This window comes from Arachis ipaensis, chromosome B04, assembly GCF_000816755.2.
Source record: "Arachis ipaensis cultivar K30076 chromosome B04, Araip1.1, whole genome shotgun sequence".
In the NCBI taxonomy this organism is placed as follows: Eukaryota; Viridiplantae; Streptophyta; class Magnoliopsida; order Fabales; family Fabaceae; genus Arachis; species Arachis ipaensis.
The window spans coordinates 43,962,117-43,978,460 of NC_029788.2; the positions used below are offsets into that span (position 1 = coordinate 43,962,117).

Below are 16,344 nucleotides of genomic sequence, written 5' to 3' on the forward strand. Positions count from 1 at the left end.
TGTTCCTCATCTAATCAATCAACATATATTTCATGCATGCATACATCTATCATGAGGTCTTTTCTTTGGTTGTAATGGGGCTAGGGTTAAGGTAGGATGCATATATGGTTAAGTGAGCTTGAAATTTGAATCTTTGATAAGCTTTAAACTTTCCACCTAACCTATGACATCCTATACAATTGAGTTCTAATCTAACTACCCATTCTTTACTTTTTCACATACTCATGTATTTTCTTTTTCATTTCACAACACTTATGCATTGATCTTATTAAGCTGCACTTTGCTTTAGGGCATTTTGTCCCCTTTTTATTCCTTTCTTTTTTTTTTCTCTTCTCTTTTTTTTTTCTTTCTTATTTCTATTTTTTTCTTTCTTTTCATATTATTTTTTCTATTTTCCTTTTCATTTGTTTTTCTCATTTTTTTTTCTATCTACAAGAGCATCAATGCATAAGGTTTTACATCTGACCAATACATGAGTATGTACCCAATTCCCAATATTTTCAATAACAATACAAAACTTCCCCTTTTATTCCCCCAATGTCCCAAGGTTCCCACACTTGAATGATACTCACACACACACTAGCCTAAGCTAATCAAAGATCCAAATGAAGACAATTATGGTTTTCCGCTTTAGGCTTGTAATGTGCTAATTTTAAGAACAAGTGGGTTAAGCTTAGGCTCAATTTTGGCTAACAAAGGAAGATAGAGGGTAAGGCTATTTGGTAGGTGGGCTAATGAAGTGATGGCCTCAATCATATAAATGCATGAATACAAGGAATAATGGACATATAGACTCAAACAAAGCAAGGATTACACTCATAGAGAGAAAACAATTGCACACAAGAAGGAGAATAAGTGACTATAAGATGTAGCCACAAAACAAGGCTCAAAGCTCACTAGCTTGTGTTCTTAACTCAAAATTCATGTTCCAAAATACAGTTCTTCAAGCAAGTTTGGCATCAAGATATTCAAAATTGGCAATGTCAAGGTTGCCCCAAAATATTAGTTTCCTAAGAGAGAGTTTCATTGTTCCAACCAAGTAAACTTATCATGCAAATGATATCAAAGAAAACCTAATCATGCAACTTATCCTACTACAAAGGAGTTCAGAAAATGAAAATTTATTTGGGTGTTACCTATGGAGATCGGTCGGCCGACCTCTCCACACTTAAAACTTAGCACGGTCCTCCGTGCTAGAGGTGATGCGTAATGGGTGGCAATGGCCGAGTCCCGAGTGTCCTTCATCTCCGTTGTCATCGCTACTTCCGCTTGAAGTTGCGGTGGATGTGGAGATATCTGGTTCCTCCATAGGTGGGGTGACAATGCTTAGAAGTTTCTTCACGTGAGCATATCGGCGTTGGTTACGCCTCTCACAACGGTCCAACTTCTTGTGAAGGTCTTCAAGGCGTTGGATGGCTGATTTTTGTGGCGTGGATGATGTAGTGGTGTTGCGAGTTGGTGTGGGTAGTCCAATGTCCTTGGTGACTTCCGGAGGCTTGAGGCACCTCTTGGTCGGAATAACATCGCCCTCGACCGGGATTGAGGTCCTCCTATCCTTAGCCTCTCGGTGGACGCCGGCTGCCGCCACTAATTCGGTCACCATAGCGGAGAATGGTAGATTTCTCTTGGCATGAATGTGCCCCATGGATTGGCGAATGGCATGTGAAATGTCGACCGGTTCTCGGTTAAGATGCACCATATCAATAAGGCAAGCTCGGCGGTAATGGATGATCCATGGGTGCTTGGGAGCACGTAGTGAGCTAGAATTTGGGCCCATGCCGTGGCTTCTTGAGTGAGGGAGCGTGCATCTAAACCTTTTGGTCGCTGCTTTATGGTCCCCCGAATCCAACATGCTTCGGGTGAAGCAATTACGCGGAGGACTGCGTTCCAATCGAACTCACGGTCGTCGCATGCTGTCAAGACTTCTTGATAGGCATCATATCCATCTGCTAATGGCCCAATCCCAAGGACTCCACTATGATTGACACTTGCTTCCGGCGCACAAAGATTGATGTGAGAAGGGGTGAGTGGTAGTTGGTGTAGAATTCCACCACCCACGATAAGTTGACCTCCTTGGGTTGCCTCAAGAGGAACCTCCATTGCCTCCGGTCAATGTGTGGCATCACTATCGGAGTGAGGTGGGCCGGTAGGACTAGAAGAAGCCCTGGGTGATAATCCCATTCAATCATCCTTGAGTAAACAAGTTCGCAGTAGCGGTTAGGGAACTTGTTTGGATTCTTCGGAGGGTTGTCCTTCTCTAGAACATCAACGGGGCCCTTAGCCTTCTTTAGGATTGGCTTGGCCGTTAGTTCCTGGCGTGCTCTATTGGATGCTGGCTTCTTCGGGGCTTTCCCGTTGCTCTTTTTGATGACCATCCTATGATAGTAAAGAAAGGAGATAACATCAAACCCAAAGAAGCGTAATTGAATATGATTATGCAAATGAAAAATTGTGCCGTAAAAATATGGGTATCCTTATTACATGACAGCTGCAACATGTAACGAAGATAACATGTGATGAGCAAGGCAAATCATTGGCATGTGGTATAGGGGTAGTGTAGGCATGCAAGGAAAAGGCATGAGAAGCATACACCCTCAAATACCAAAAGTGGGAAGCAATTTATGAAATGGTGAGTGGGTGGATTGTAGAATGTGAAGGTGCACCCAAAAGTGACTAGTTAAGAAGCAATGAGCCACAATGAGTTCAAAAAGTATCATGTATGCATTTCTTCAAACACTTGGGGTGCATCCTTTTGTAGTATGTAAATAGATGGGGGGGAGCAATGTAACATTCTACAAACCAACATTAATCACCACAATGCACAGTGGTTATAAGAAAATCATGCAACACATCTCATCCATCAATGCAAGAGAAGTTATGACCCAAGTGCCTATGAAGAGTTAAATGGAAAAGGAGCCAAAAAACACCCCAAAGAAGTGAGGGGCTCAAAAGAGGGGGCGGGGAAGAAAGAGACTACCTAAAAGAGAATGAAATTAACTGACTAAGAAGCAAAAGAGAAAAGTAGAGCAAGAGGGGAGCCTAGTATAGTACCTTGAGAGAGATGGAAAATAGTATGGGGGAGGAAGTTGTGGGTTGGAATGATGGAGAATGGAGGGGGCAATGTAGGGGCCACCGGAGGTGGGTGGTTGTTTGGGAGGAGAAATAGTAGGAGGTAAATGGGTAGTAGAGGAGGTAAGAAGAAAAAGGGAGAAGAAGAATGAAGGGAGCAAGTGTGCTCCCCATTAGGTTTACGTCGGTCACCCACACATTCGCGCACGGGGCGCGCTAGCGCAAGGAAGCGGGGTGGAGTGATGGCGCGCGCGCGCACGGTGCGCGCGCGCGGCAATGTGATTATGCCCCAGGCTTGAGATGCGCTTGGGGTTGGCTTAACTCTTTGGAATATGTACCAGGATTGTACAGGGGCAAGGGATGCGTGCGCGGCATGGGCGCGTGCGCGTGCCTCGATTTGCGGGCATGTGGGCGCGTTGGCGCCTAGTGCGCGCACGCGGTAGAGGTGGTGGGCTAGTGGCTTAGTGCAGGCGCGAGAGTGGCCTAACTCTCTGGAAAATGTACCAGGAGTGCACAGGGGCGATCGGCGCGCGCGCGCGAGGTGTGCTAGCGCGTCGATCTGAGGATTTGTCAAAGAGTGTGTACGCGCCACGTGCGCGCACACGTGAGCGGCCTGTGCCTCAGGCATGGTGCAGGCGTGAGAGTGGCCTAACTCCCTGGAATATGTATGGAGGGGTACTTCTTGCAATCCACGCATCCGCGCACATCGCGCGTCCGCGTGGATGGTCGGAAATGCTTCATGGGCACGTGCGCGTTAGGTGCGCGCACGCGCGGAAGGGTGCCTTTTTCAAAGTTGCATGTTCTCGCACCACTTTCAGCATTCCAACCCTCCAAACAACCACTTTAGGTACTATAGAAGGATGTTTTGACATGATAAAGTACCAAATGAACTCAACAAATGAAACAAAATTTGAAACGAAATCTAGCTACAACTTCATCGATCACCTAGCTACCAAACATGAAGTCAAGTAGTAAGCAAGTATCAATCAAAGAAAAATTCAATGGCTATGTACAAATGGTAGATCTTACCATGGTGGGGTGTCTCCCACCTTGCACTTTTGTTTACCGTCCTTAAGTTGGACGTCCACTAGCTCAAAGCTCTTGTTCAAGAGATGCATCCCTCAAGAGGAACACTTCAAATTTCTTGGAGTTCTTTCTTTGCTCACCATGGTACAATTTGAGACGGTGCCCATTTACCTTGAAAATGTCCGGACTTGATGGATGGCGCAAGTGATAGACCCCGTAAGGTTCTACTTTCTCTACTTGGTAAGGTCCATCCCATCTTGATCTAAGCTTTCCGGGTAGTAATCTCAACCTTGAGTTGTAAAGGAGCACTAGATCACCGGGTCTAAATTCCTTTCTCCTAATGTTCTTGTCATGAATGGCTTTCATCTGTTTCTTGTAGAGTCTAGAATTGTCATAGGCTTCTAATCTCAAGCACTCCAATTCCGCCAATTGAAGCTTTCTCTCTATTCTGGCTCCACCCAAACTCATATTGCATTCCTTTATGGCCCAATAAGCTTTGTGTTAGATTTCTACCAGTAGATGGCATGCTTTACCATATACAAGTCTAAAAGGGCTCATGCCAATGGGTGTTTTGTAAGCCGTTCGATATGCCCAAAGTGCATCGGAGAGTTTAGCGCTCCAATCTTTCCTATTCGGCTTCACAATTCTTTCCAACACATGTTTAATTTCCTGGGAAGACACCTCGGCTTGGCCGTTTGTCTGAGGGTGGTAGGCCGTGGCGACTTTGTGTATGATGCTATACTTTCTCATGAGGCCGTCCATTTTTTTGTTGCAAAAATGGGATCCTTGATCACTTATGATTGCTCTTGGGGAGCCAAAACGACAAATGATATTATTCCTCACAAAAGAATAAACAACATGGGCATCATCCGTCCGGGTGGGGATTGCCTCCACCCATTTTGACACATAATCGACGGCTAACAAGATGTAGAGAAAGCCATTGGAATTTAGAAATGGTCCCATGAAGTCGATTCCCCATACATCAAAGATTTCACAAAAAAGCATATTTTGTTGGGGGATTTCGTCCTTCTTAGAAATATTTCCAAACCGAATGCATTGGGACAAGATTTGCAATAGAGGGAAGAATCTTTGGGAAGGGTTGGCCACCAAAATCCGCAATCAAGGACCTTTCTTGCCGTTCTTTGGGGGCCGTAGTGGCCACCTCCTTCGGAAGAATGGCAAGCATCCAAGATTGCTTGGAATTCGGTTTGAGGTATGCACCGTCGCACTATTTGGTCCGCTCCACACCTTCACAAATAGGGATCGTCCTAAACATAGTATTTGGATTCGCTTTTCAGCTTATCCTTTTGATGTTTGTTGAGATTGGGACGGAAGGTGCGTGAAACCAAGTAGTTTGCTATTGGGGCATACCAAGGAACTACTTCCGAGATTGTGTGCAAACTATCTAGAGGAAAGGAGTCATTGATAGGAGTGGTGTCGCCTTTTGTGTGTTCGAGGCGACTTATATGGTCCGCCACTAAGTTTTGGGAACCACTCCTATCCTTGATCTCCAAGTCAAATTCTTGTAACAAAAGCACCCAACGAATTAATCTCGGTTTTGATTCCTTTTTGGCCAATAAATACTTTAGTGCCGCGTGATCCGAGAACACTACTACCTTGGAACCAAGAAGATAGGCTCGGAACTTGTCCAAAGCAAAAACAATAGCTAGGAGTTCCTTCTCGGTAGTAGTGTAGTTGGATTGGGCTCCATCTAGTGTCTTTGAAGCATAAGCTATGACATAGGGAATCTTACCCTCGCGTTGTGCTAACGCAGCTCCTATCGCATAATTCGAAGCATCACACATGATTTCAAATGGTTGAGCCCAATTCGGTCCTCGCTCAATAGGAGCTTGTGTCAATGCCACTTTAAGTTTGTCATATGCTTCCATACATTCCTTGCTTAGCTCAAATTCAGTGTCCTTTTGTAGTAGTCGAGAGAGAGGTAGGGCTACCTTGCTAAAGTCTTTGATGAATCTCCGGTAGAATCCTGCATGTCCAAGAAAAGAGCGGACTTCCCTCTCGGAGGAGGGGTAAGGTAAACTAGATATGACATTTATTTTTGCCGGATCTACGGAGATTCCTTCTTTTGAAACTATGTGCCCCAAAACAATGCCTTTTTTGACCATGAAATGACACTTTTCAAAATTTAAGACAAGGTTTGTTTTGGTGCATCTCTCTAAGACTTTTTCAAGGTTACATAAGCAATGATCAAATGAATCACCGTACACGCTAAAGTCATCCATGAAGACTTCCATACATTGCTCTAGAAAGTCCGCAAATAGGCTCATCATGCATCTTTGAAACGTTGCCGGTGCGTTGCATAGGCCAAATGGCATACGTTTGTAAGCATACGTTCCAAAGGGGCAAGTAAATGTTGTTTTTTCTTGGTCTTCTAGAGCAATGTGTATTTGGAAGTATCCGGAGTAACCATCAAGAAAGCAATAATATGATTTACCGGCTAGTCGATCAAGCATTTGATCGATGAACGGTAGTGGGAAGTGATCTTTTCTTGTGGCCGCATTCAACCTTCGGTAGTCTATGCATACTCTCCAAGAATTTTGCACTCTTGTTGCTATAAGTTCACCGCTTTTATTTTTGATTGTGGTCACCCCGGATTTCTTTGGCACCACTTGGACCGGGCTTACCCACTCGCTATCCGAGATAGGATAGATGATGTCCGCTTCAAGTAGCCGAGTGACCTCTTTTTTCACCACCTCAAGAATGGTTGGATTAAGTCTCCTTTGAGGTTGTCGGACCGGTCTTGCTCCTTCTTCAAGGAATATGCGGTGCTTGCATACTTGGGGGCTTATTCCCACTAGATCCGCCAAACTCCACCCAATTGCCCTTTTATTTTTTCTCAATACCTCTAGCAACTTTTCTTCTTGTTGAGGAGTTAGCTCTTGTGCGATTATCACGGGGAGCTTTTGGGCTTCATCAAGATATGAATACCTTAGGTGGGGAGGTAGTGGCTTCAATTCCATCTTTTTGTCATGATTTGATGTTTGGGTTTCCGGATGGTTTGTATGGTGTGTGGTGTTTAATTTGCTTGGATCTTCATTTGCCTCTTCAATCATGTACTTCTCATCTAACTTTGCAAGGTGCACTTCGGCAACAATGTTGTCAATTGGGTCACACCGTTATAGAGAGTGATTTTCCGGTGGATGCTTCATTGCTTCTTCTAGGCTAAAACTTACGACTCTCCCATCTATCTCAAATGAGTATGTTCCCGAGTAAGCATCTAGCTTAAATCTAGAAGTTCTCAAAAATGGTCTTCCAAGTAGGATGGATGATGCTCTCTCGGTTTCACTTGATGGCATTTCAAGGACATAGAAGTCAATCGGAAATACCAACCCTTTGATGTTCACCAATACATCTTCCACAACACCCATCACGGTTATTATGCTTTTATCCGCTAGGACAAATCTCGCCGTCGACCTTTTTAGTGGTGGTAACTTCAATACTCGGTAGACGGAGAGAGGCATGATGCTAACACATGCTCCGAGGTCACACATACAATCTACGAATTGAACTCCATTGACGGTGCAAGTGACCATACAAGGGCCTGGATCATCACACTTCTCGGGCAATGCTCCCATTAAAGCGGAAATAGAACTCCCCAATGGGATGGTTTCCAATTCAAGAATTCTATCCTTGTTCATGCATAGATCTTTAAGGAATTTTGCATATCTAGGAACTTGATGGATAGCATCAAAGAGGGGGATGGTTACCTCAACTTTCTTGAACATTTTTACCATTTTGGGGTCGAGTTCTATGCGCTTCCTAGCTTTCTTTGCAAGTGTTGGAAATGGGAGTGGTTGAGCAATTTCTTCTTCCAAGGTTCTCTTAGTCTTGGGGGTCTCTTTTGTTGGTTGAGTTTCATCCTCAACTATGACTTGTGGTGTCTCCTTTTCCACTACCTCTTCTATATCTATTCTCTCCTCCTCTTGAGTGATTGTGATGGGATTTGAATCCTTTGCTCCATTCTCTTTTAATTGTGTTCCAGATCTCAGGGTGATGGCATTGATGTCCCCCTTAGGATTGGGTTGAGGTTGAGAGGGAATGACGCTTTGGATTGGGGGTTGAGGAGTGGGATTTGATGATGTGTCCATTCGTGCAAGAAGAGCTTGTAGTGTAGAGGTGAGGCCGGTGAGACCGGAAGCAAGTGTGTTTTGTAGTTCTTTTTGGCCTTGGATGATGGTCCGGAGTGTTTCATCTTGGTTGGAGGGGGCGGTTGGATATGTGAGTTGAGGAGCTTGTGATTGGTTGGGTGGTGGTCTTTGATGTGGTGGTTGGTATGTTTGGTAGTTTCTTTGTTGGTTTTGTTGGTTGTATGGTAGGTTGTTTTGGTTGTATAGTGGCCGGTTTTGTGAATTGTTGTTCCATCTTTGACCTCCTCCATTGTTGTTGTTGTCCTATTTTCTTGTTGATGATTGTCTCTCCAATTTTGATTGTGGTACCCACTCCCTTGATTGTAGCTTCCTCCTTGATAAGGGTGCCCTTGGTTAGGATTACCGCCTTGGTTGTACCCTTGATATGGGCGGTCATAGAAATTGTGGGTAGCCGCCAAAGTGTTGTCCTCTTGAAGGCTTGGGCACTCGTCCGTGTAGTGGGAATAGCAAGAATAAATGCCACACACTTTTTGAGGGACCAATTTGTTGATTGTGTTGTTGAGGGGGTGGAGAGTGTTGTTGATATGGTTGAGGTTGAGGTTGAGGTTGTTGTGGTTGTTGTTGACTCAATTGGAGTTGCCTCAAGACGGATGTCATTTCGCTCAAGGATTTGGTTAGAGCGGTGGTTTCACTACTAGTGGATACCTCATTCACGGTTTTTGGGCGGTTGACTCTTCGTCTCATATGTTGATTGGATTCGGCTAAGTCAATGATAAGTTGCCATGCCTCCTCCGCTGTTTTATATTTAGACAAAGAACCATTGCTAGAGGTGTCCAAGAGGGTTCTATCTTGTTCTCGCATCCCTTGACATATGTATCCAAGCAATACTTGAGTGTCAAGCATGTGATTAGGGCATGCGTCTAGTAGCTTACGAAACCGTTCCCAATACTCGTACAGTGGTTCCGTTTCACCTTGTACAATACAAGACATTTCCTTCCTTAGCCTATCCATCTTCTCTGGGGGCAAGAATTTATCCAAGAATCCTCGTCTAAGCAAGTCCCAATCGGAGGTGACTTCACTAGAAAAAGTGTAGAACCATTCTTTAGCCTTGTCCTCAAGAGAGAAAGGGAAAGCAAACAACCATATAGCAACCTCATCGGATCCTTCCCGTCTTGTTGTTGAGCATATACGATGAAAGTCTTTAAGATGTCGAATAGGGTCTTATGCGGGAAGCCCATGAAATTTGGGTAGGAGGTTGATCAAAGCGGTCTTGAGTTCAAAGTTTGCATTCAAATTGGGGTGAGTTACATGAAGGGGTTGAAGGACATAATCCGGTGCACCCGCTTCCTTGATAGTAACTCTCCTCGGAGCATCCATGGCGTTAGCACCTAAAACAAGAAAAGAATTGTTAGTGATTTTGATGGGAGAATCATTATTGCCTTCGTTGAATGACGGTTCGATGTTCACTTTCAGATTTATGGTTGCTTTCTTCAATTTATGTGATTGATGCTTTCAATATTTAGATTTCTCAACTTTTAGCTTTGGTTGAGTAATTGGTGACACTTGAGTTATCAAACTCCTTTGTTGTTTGATAATTGGAATTTGCTGGTTGATTTGGATCCCTCTAAAGCTAGTCTTTCCTTAGGAGTTGACTAGGACTTGAGGAATCAAATTGATTAGTCCACTTGACTTTCCTTTATTTAGTAAGGGTTAACTAAGTGGGAGCAATAAACAATTCTCATCACAATTGATAAGGATAACTAGGATAGGATTTTCAGTTCTCATACCTTACTAAGAGCTTTATTAGTTATTAATTTACCTTCTTACAATTTACTTTTCCTTGTTCCTTATTCAAAAACCCCAAAAAGATAAGCTTCCATAACCAATAATAAATCATACTTCCCTGCAATTCCTTGAGAGACGATGATAAACGAAATTTATCATGCCGATATAGAATTCAATAATGGATATAATCGTGAGTATAGTCTAATCGACATTCAAACTTTGCATCAAATAATCCTACAATCTATAACCGAGAGTACTAGTCCCCCGAGTCGTCCTCCCTTGGAATTGCTAGAGCATGCATCTTATCGATTAGGAAGCCTTGTTGTGGTTCTTTTGAAGGTTTAGCAAAATAAATGACAAACAAGCAATCAATTTTTAGAAGACTTGGCCTAGGGTTGGCATTAGAAATTCTATCCTTATAGTCCCTTCAATGATGATAACAATTAGGCCTTGCTTCATTTAGTTAACCCCTAGGTATAGAGGAAAGTCAAATGAGAGTAACTAACTTGAGTCACAAGTCCTAGTTTTCACCTTAGGGAAATCTAGCTTTAGTGCACTCCATGTCAATTAGCAATTTCTAATTCCAAATCAACAATTGACATAAACTATTCAACTCTTTCTAATGACTCAAACCCTATGCCAAGTAAGAAACTTTTACTCCATAACTAATGTTGGCATTTTATCAAACAATTGATGAGCAAGGATAAAAGGCATAGTAAAAATGAGAAGGAAGTAGAATTGAAAGTGCTTCAACATAAGGAACTAACAACAATTAACAAAGAACAACAATGGAAATGAACTTCTCAAGAAATTGAAAAAATCCAAAACTACAAAGTTGAATCTAGGATCTGTGAGGATTGAGCAATTACAAGCACTAATTGAGATTGGAGAAGAAGATCTATAACATGAACAAGTGAATTGAGAATTGCAATGGATCTCACCAAAGTGTGATTGGAAATTCAGAAAATGGATGAAGATGAACCCTAATGAGAGCTTGGAATCTCCCTCTCTCTCTCTACCCAAGAGTGTAACTAACAATAGCAAAAAATATAAAACCATCTAAAAATGAGCCAAAAGTCCTTAACCCTTCAACCCTTGGTCTTCTTAAGCTCTTCCCGCCAAGGCACTTCCCCCAAGATGAGATCTCCAAATGTCTCTATGCCAAGGTCACGTGACTTCTAAAAAAATCATGTTCGAGCATCGGCGCGTACGCACAAAGTACGCGTGCGCGCCACTGGGGCATCTTGCAATGTGAGCGGAGGCGCAGCGTACGCGTGCGCGCCCATGGGGGTTATGGCCTAGCTGCTACACAAGCCGGCTCGTGGCTTGGCTTCTGGCTTTGACTTCTAGCTGCGCAATCCACGCGGGCGCGCCAAGTACGCGCACGCGCCCTTGCTGAAGTTTCCAAAGCTCAATTCCTCATGCTCCTTTCCTTCGCGCCCATTCTCCTTCTCTCTTCCGGTTCATCCCTGCCCTATATTCTGAAACCACTTAACACACAGGTCACGGCATTGAATGGCACCAAGAGAAGATTAGAAATGTATCTAATTTAGTGCAAAATAAGCATGTTTTCATCCATGAGGCAAAAGTTAGGAAAGGAACACAAAGTCTTGTATTTTCATATGAAAAGCGTGTGGAATCATTGATAAAACCCCTGAAATCGATACAAGATAAACCCTCAAAATGGGGTTTATCAGACGACCCGAGGTTTAAATACTTCGGTTATCAATTTTATTAGGGGTTTGTTACTTGTGACAACCAAATTTTTGTACCAAAGGATTCTTTGCTAGTTTAGAAACTATACTTGCAACGAGAATTTATTTGTGAAATTCTTTACTAGAAGAAGTCCGTTCGTCACTGCAAAGAGATCGGCGTTATCCTTTAGGAATTGTATCAGAGACTCTTTTAAATCTCCCTTTAAGGTTGCCCTAATATTTGTCGTCCTATCCCAGGCATCGCCAATTTGGACCTCTTCAGTCTCGCCTTCCGGCTCTGAACGAAATTCTTCGCGAGCTCGCACTCCCCCGAGCTTAATAGTGTTGACTTCCTCTCTTTTGGGGTTGCCTTTAAGGTTTAGACTTTCATTATAACAGCGTCATGCGATTTTTTTGTCTCCCTTTATCGTGGCGATCCCCTCCGGAGTTAGGAACTTCATGCAGAGATGTGGAGTCGAGACTACTGCGGTGAGCTGATTTAGTGTTGTCTAACCTATTAGGGAGTTGTAAGCTGAGCTCACGTCGACTACGATGTAGTCTATGTTGAGTGTCCTTGACCGGGTTCCCTTTCCAAAGGTTGTGTGTAGTGAGATATATCCAAGTGGTTGGATTGGAATATCTTCCAGTCCGAACAAACTATTCGGGTATGCTCTGAGCTCTTTATCTTACAAACCGAGTTTGTCGAAGGCGGATTTGAACAAGATATCCGCGAAGCTTCCTTGGTCTACTAGTGTTCTGTGGAGATTAACATTGGCCAATATGATAGTGATGACCATGGGATCATCATGTTCCGGGATGACGCCTGTTGCATCTTCTTGGGTAAAGGTAATTGTGGGGAGGTCGGATGACCTCTCTTCTTCCCCGACATGATATACCTCTTTAAGGTGTCCTTTGCAAGATGATTTAGAGATCTCTCCTCCTGCGAATCCTCCATTTATCATATGAACATGTCTCTCAGGAGTGTGGGGTGGTTGTTCAACCCGTCCGACCTCTTCGTCTCGTCTTCTCTTTCTCGGTTCGTCAGTTTTGTTGGCCAAGAACCTGTCTAGTCTTCCTTCCCGGGCTAGCTTCTCTATGATATTTTTTAGGTCGTAGCATTCGTTGGTGGGGTGTCCATAGATTTGGTGATATTCACAGTACTCTGTCCAGCTTCCCCCTCTTTTTTGCTTTTGATTGGGCGGGGTGGTGGGATCTTCTCAGCGTTGCATATTTCTCGGTAAACATCCACAAGAGACACCCGAAGAGGGGTGTAATTGTGGTATTTTCTTGGTTTCTCACTGAGTTGATCTTCTTTTTTCTTGGACTCTTTATCCTTGTCCCGAGAGGGATAGGAGAACCCAAGTTTTGAGGATTCTCCTAATTGAGAATTCTCCTCCGTATTAATATATTTTCTGCCCTTTCTTGTACCTCATTCAGAGATGTTGTATGCTTTTTTGATATGGAGTAACTAAAAGGTCCTTCTCGCAGGCCATTGATGACACCCATGATGGTTGCTTCAGTTAGCAGACTTTGTATGTCTAGACACGCTTTGTTGAATCTTTCCATGTAGTTGCGAAGACTTTTCCGATCTCCTTGCTTGATCCCTAACAGGCTCGGGGTGTGTTTGGCTTTGTCCTTTTGGATTGAGAATCTAGCAAGGAATTTTTTGGCTAAGTCGTCAAAACTTGTGATGGATCTAGGAGGCAAACTGTCGAACCACTTTATTGCTGTCTTTGTGATGGATCTAGGGTCCAACAACGCGATTTTGTTCATCATTTAATCTGTTTACCGATGACCGGTCTTGATCTTATCTTGGGTTTGGACTGGTTATCTAAGAATCATGTTTTGCTCGACTGTTCTGCAAAATCGGTGTACTTTATACCGGAAAATACAGAAGGGCCGGTTGTGTTGAATAGTTATTACTTGAAAACTTAATACGCGAAAAAAAAATTTCCACGCAATAACTACCGGCAAGTGCACCGGGTCGTATCAAGTAATAAAACTAATAAAAGAGTGAGGTCGATCCTACGAGGATTAACGGATTAAGCAATTAATAGTTAATTGATTATCCTAGTTAGACAAGCACAATTGGATGATGAATAGCAGGAAATGTAAATTGCATAAAAGTAAAGGTAAGCATAAACTGCAGAGAAGTAAGTAAAATGACAAAAAAAATAAAGTGCTGGAATATAAAAGAGCAATAAAGTACAGGAATGTATGGAAGAAAAGTACCAGATAGTAAATAACTAAAAAGAAAGAAAGAAAATTATTGGGATCAAGAGATATTACATTCTCCGGATCAAGTTTATTCTTATCTCTTCCTCAATCAATGCATTCATTGATCTCCTCAGAAATTTTAAGTGATTGGATCCCAATTCCTTGGCAATCCAATCTCTCTAAGCATGAATAATTACCCAATTCCTTAATCTAAGAGCTCATTGGAAGAGATAAAGTTTGGTCACTGATTATACCACACACCTTTATAGATCAAAGTATTGGTAAGATTACATGTCACGATATCCATCCAACCCCCAACCTAATCCAATGTGAGAAAGCATTTCTAGCATGGTTTCTATGATTTTTCTTCCAAGCTTATCACAAAAACCCAAGTACATTCAATTTCTCTTCCAAGATAATTAAATGCTTGAATAAAGAACAAAATCTTTCTAGAAAAATCAAGAGAAAAGATAGAGGAAGAAGAATAAAAACTACAATTGATCTATTAAATACAATAGAGCTCTCTAACCCAATGAAAAAAGTTAGTTTAATTCATTGCTTTGTTCAAACAGAAAGAAAGAAAGTGCAGAAAAATAAATAAAAAAATTAAGAATTAATAACTGGAATTGAAACTTCAGAATTCATATTGAAAATTACAAATTAAAATGAAGCTACTACTAAGGAAGAAAAACAAAGAAAAGGAAGAAGAGTGTAAGAGTGGTGTGTGTCAGGGGATGTGGATGCATGATTCTAGACTCCCCTCTAATCCAGAATGATTTCTCCAATCCAGCTACTGCCTATATATAGGCTTACAAACTAAAATGAAAGAGAAAATTACAATTGAATTAAAATTCCTAATCTAGATGCTTCTTATGCCTTGGATTGAGTGATGTTGATAGGCTCAGCTTGCTTGCATGATCCAAGGGTGTAATTGGGGCCTTTAGTGATGTTGTAGCATTAAAGTTTTGCTTCCAAACCCTTCCTCAGCATTTTCGTCAATGTTGGCATGCAAACATTCCCTCTAACATTTTTTGGTCACACATACGTATGGGCGACGCGTACACGTGACCCTTGGTTTTTTAACGTTTGAAATGAGCGTTGGAGACAACGTTCACCCCACGCGTGCGCATGAGCGACGTGCACGCGTGGATTGTCAATTTTTCACTTCTCACGCATACGCGTGAGTGTGCGTACGCGTGGCTGCTGATTTTTCACTTCCCACGCGTACATGTGGGCGACGCGTACGCATGGCTGCAAATTTCCAACTTCACATTTTGAGATTTTGTCGAGCACGTTGGAGGTAACGTTGGACCACCAACGTTCCCTCCAATATTGGCACCTCTCTACCCCTAACGTTGGACCCAGGTTAGAGTCCAACTTTGGCTCCAACTATGATCTCTTGAATTGAACTTTAAGGCATAGTTGGAATCCAACTTTGCCTCCAACTATGCACCTTTCTCTTGGCCAACGTTTGAGGTAGCGTTTGAGGTCTAACTTTGGGCTCAAACATTGCCTTCTTGCTTCTTCCTTGCCCCATTTTCTGCTTCTCTTTTGCCTATCATCAAACAAATAAGTGTATCAAAGTAACATACAAGATAATCTTTACTATGCTAAGTGTGCTAATAATGCTCAAAATCATAACTTCACTTAGTGTGATCTATTTGATCATATTTACCCTGTATATTAACTAAAATTCACCTATGCTTGAGATTTTGTTTCATGCAAAAATTATTCATGCTTTTGCTCCTTTATAAATAAAATTTGTATGAAAACTAAACCAAAATCTAGTGAAAAAGCATAGAAAAATAGGCTATGATGCCCTGGCATCAGTCATTAGTTTGCCGACCTTTTTCGTGCCGCTGAGTTTTAGAAACATGCGTTGGATCAAATTCGTGTTCCTCATCTTCCCCTCGTTCATCATGATCGTCATTATTTTCAATCCGAATATTGGTCAACTCGGCTATTTGGTTTGCCATCTTTTGATTTTTTTTTCCGCCATGTGCTGATTAGCTTGTTGTAACTCAGTTACAATCCGAAGGAGTTTAGAGGGTGTTGGAGGAAGTTGATTAGTCATGGGTAGATAAAGAAATTTTGGGATCTAGAAAAAAAAAGGGGGAAAAGGGTTTTATTTTTTAGGCCCCACGGTGGACGCCAATTGTTCTTGCTTGATGGTTGAGGTATAACTCGCCCTTGTTGACTTTCTACTCCGACCTTCTTTATCTCTGCTCCAAGCTTCTTCTCCAAAAGAGGCACACCTTGACATAGAGTGAACAAAAATACGGGAAGATACCTGTAAAAGGTACTCCAATGCTCAAGTGAGGTTTTTTTATTTTATTCTTAAGCAATATTTAACTTATCTCCAAATGAGTACCTCCTTCTCTTTTATATTAGGAGTTCGTGATCCGAGTTTGTCCGTTATCGAATTATGGTTGTAACGTATGTTG

The 16,344-nt window shown here is 42.4% G+C and overlaps 1 protein-coding gene across 1 annotated transcript; it reads right to left on the bottom strand.

Annotated features, from left to right (window-relative positions):
* On the bottom strand, positions 4,162-8,204 carry LOC107636460. The gene is made up of 3 exons (XM_016339965.2): positions 7,848-8,204; positions 7,293-7,745; positions 4,162-4,572 (listed from the first exon to the last, which is right to left on the bottom strand). Exons 1-3 carry the CDS (start codon positions 8,202-8,204, stop codon positions 4,162-4,164), a joined length of 1,221 nt encoding a protein of 406 aa, XP_016195451.2.

Excerpts from the sequence above, each read along its gene's own strand:
- LOC107636460 (XM_016339965.2), bottom strand. The coding sequence starts at position 8,204 with ATGGACACATCATCAAATCCCACTCCTCAACCCCCAATCCAAAGCGTC. Across the intron at positions 7,746-7,847 it reads TAGAACTCGACCCCAAAATG|GATAGAATTCTTGAATTGGA; the intron begins GTAAAAATGTTC and ends TGCATGAACAAG. Across the intron at positions 4,573-7,292 it reads CATTTGAGATAGATGGGAGA|GAATGCAATATGAGTTTGGG; the intron begins GTCGTAAGTTTT and ends TGGGCCATAAAG.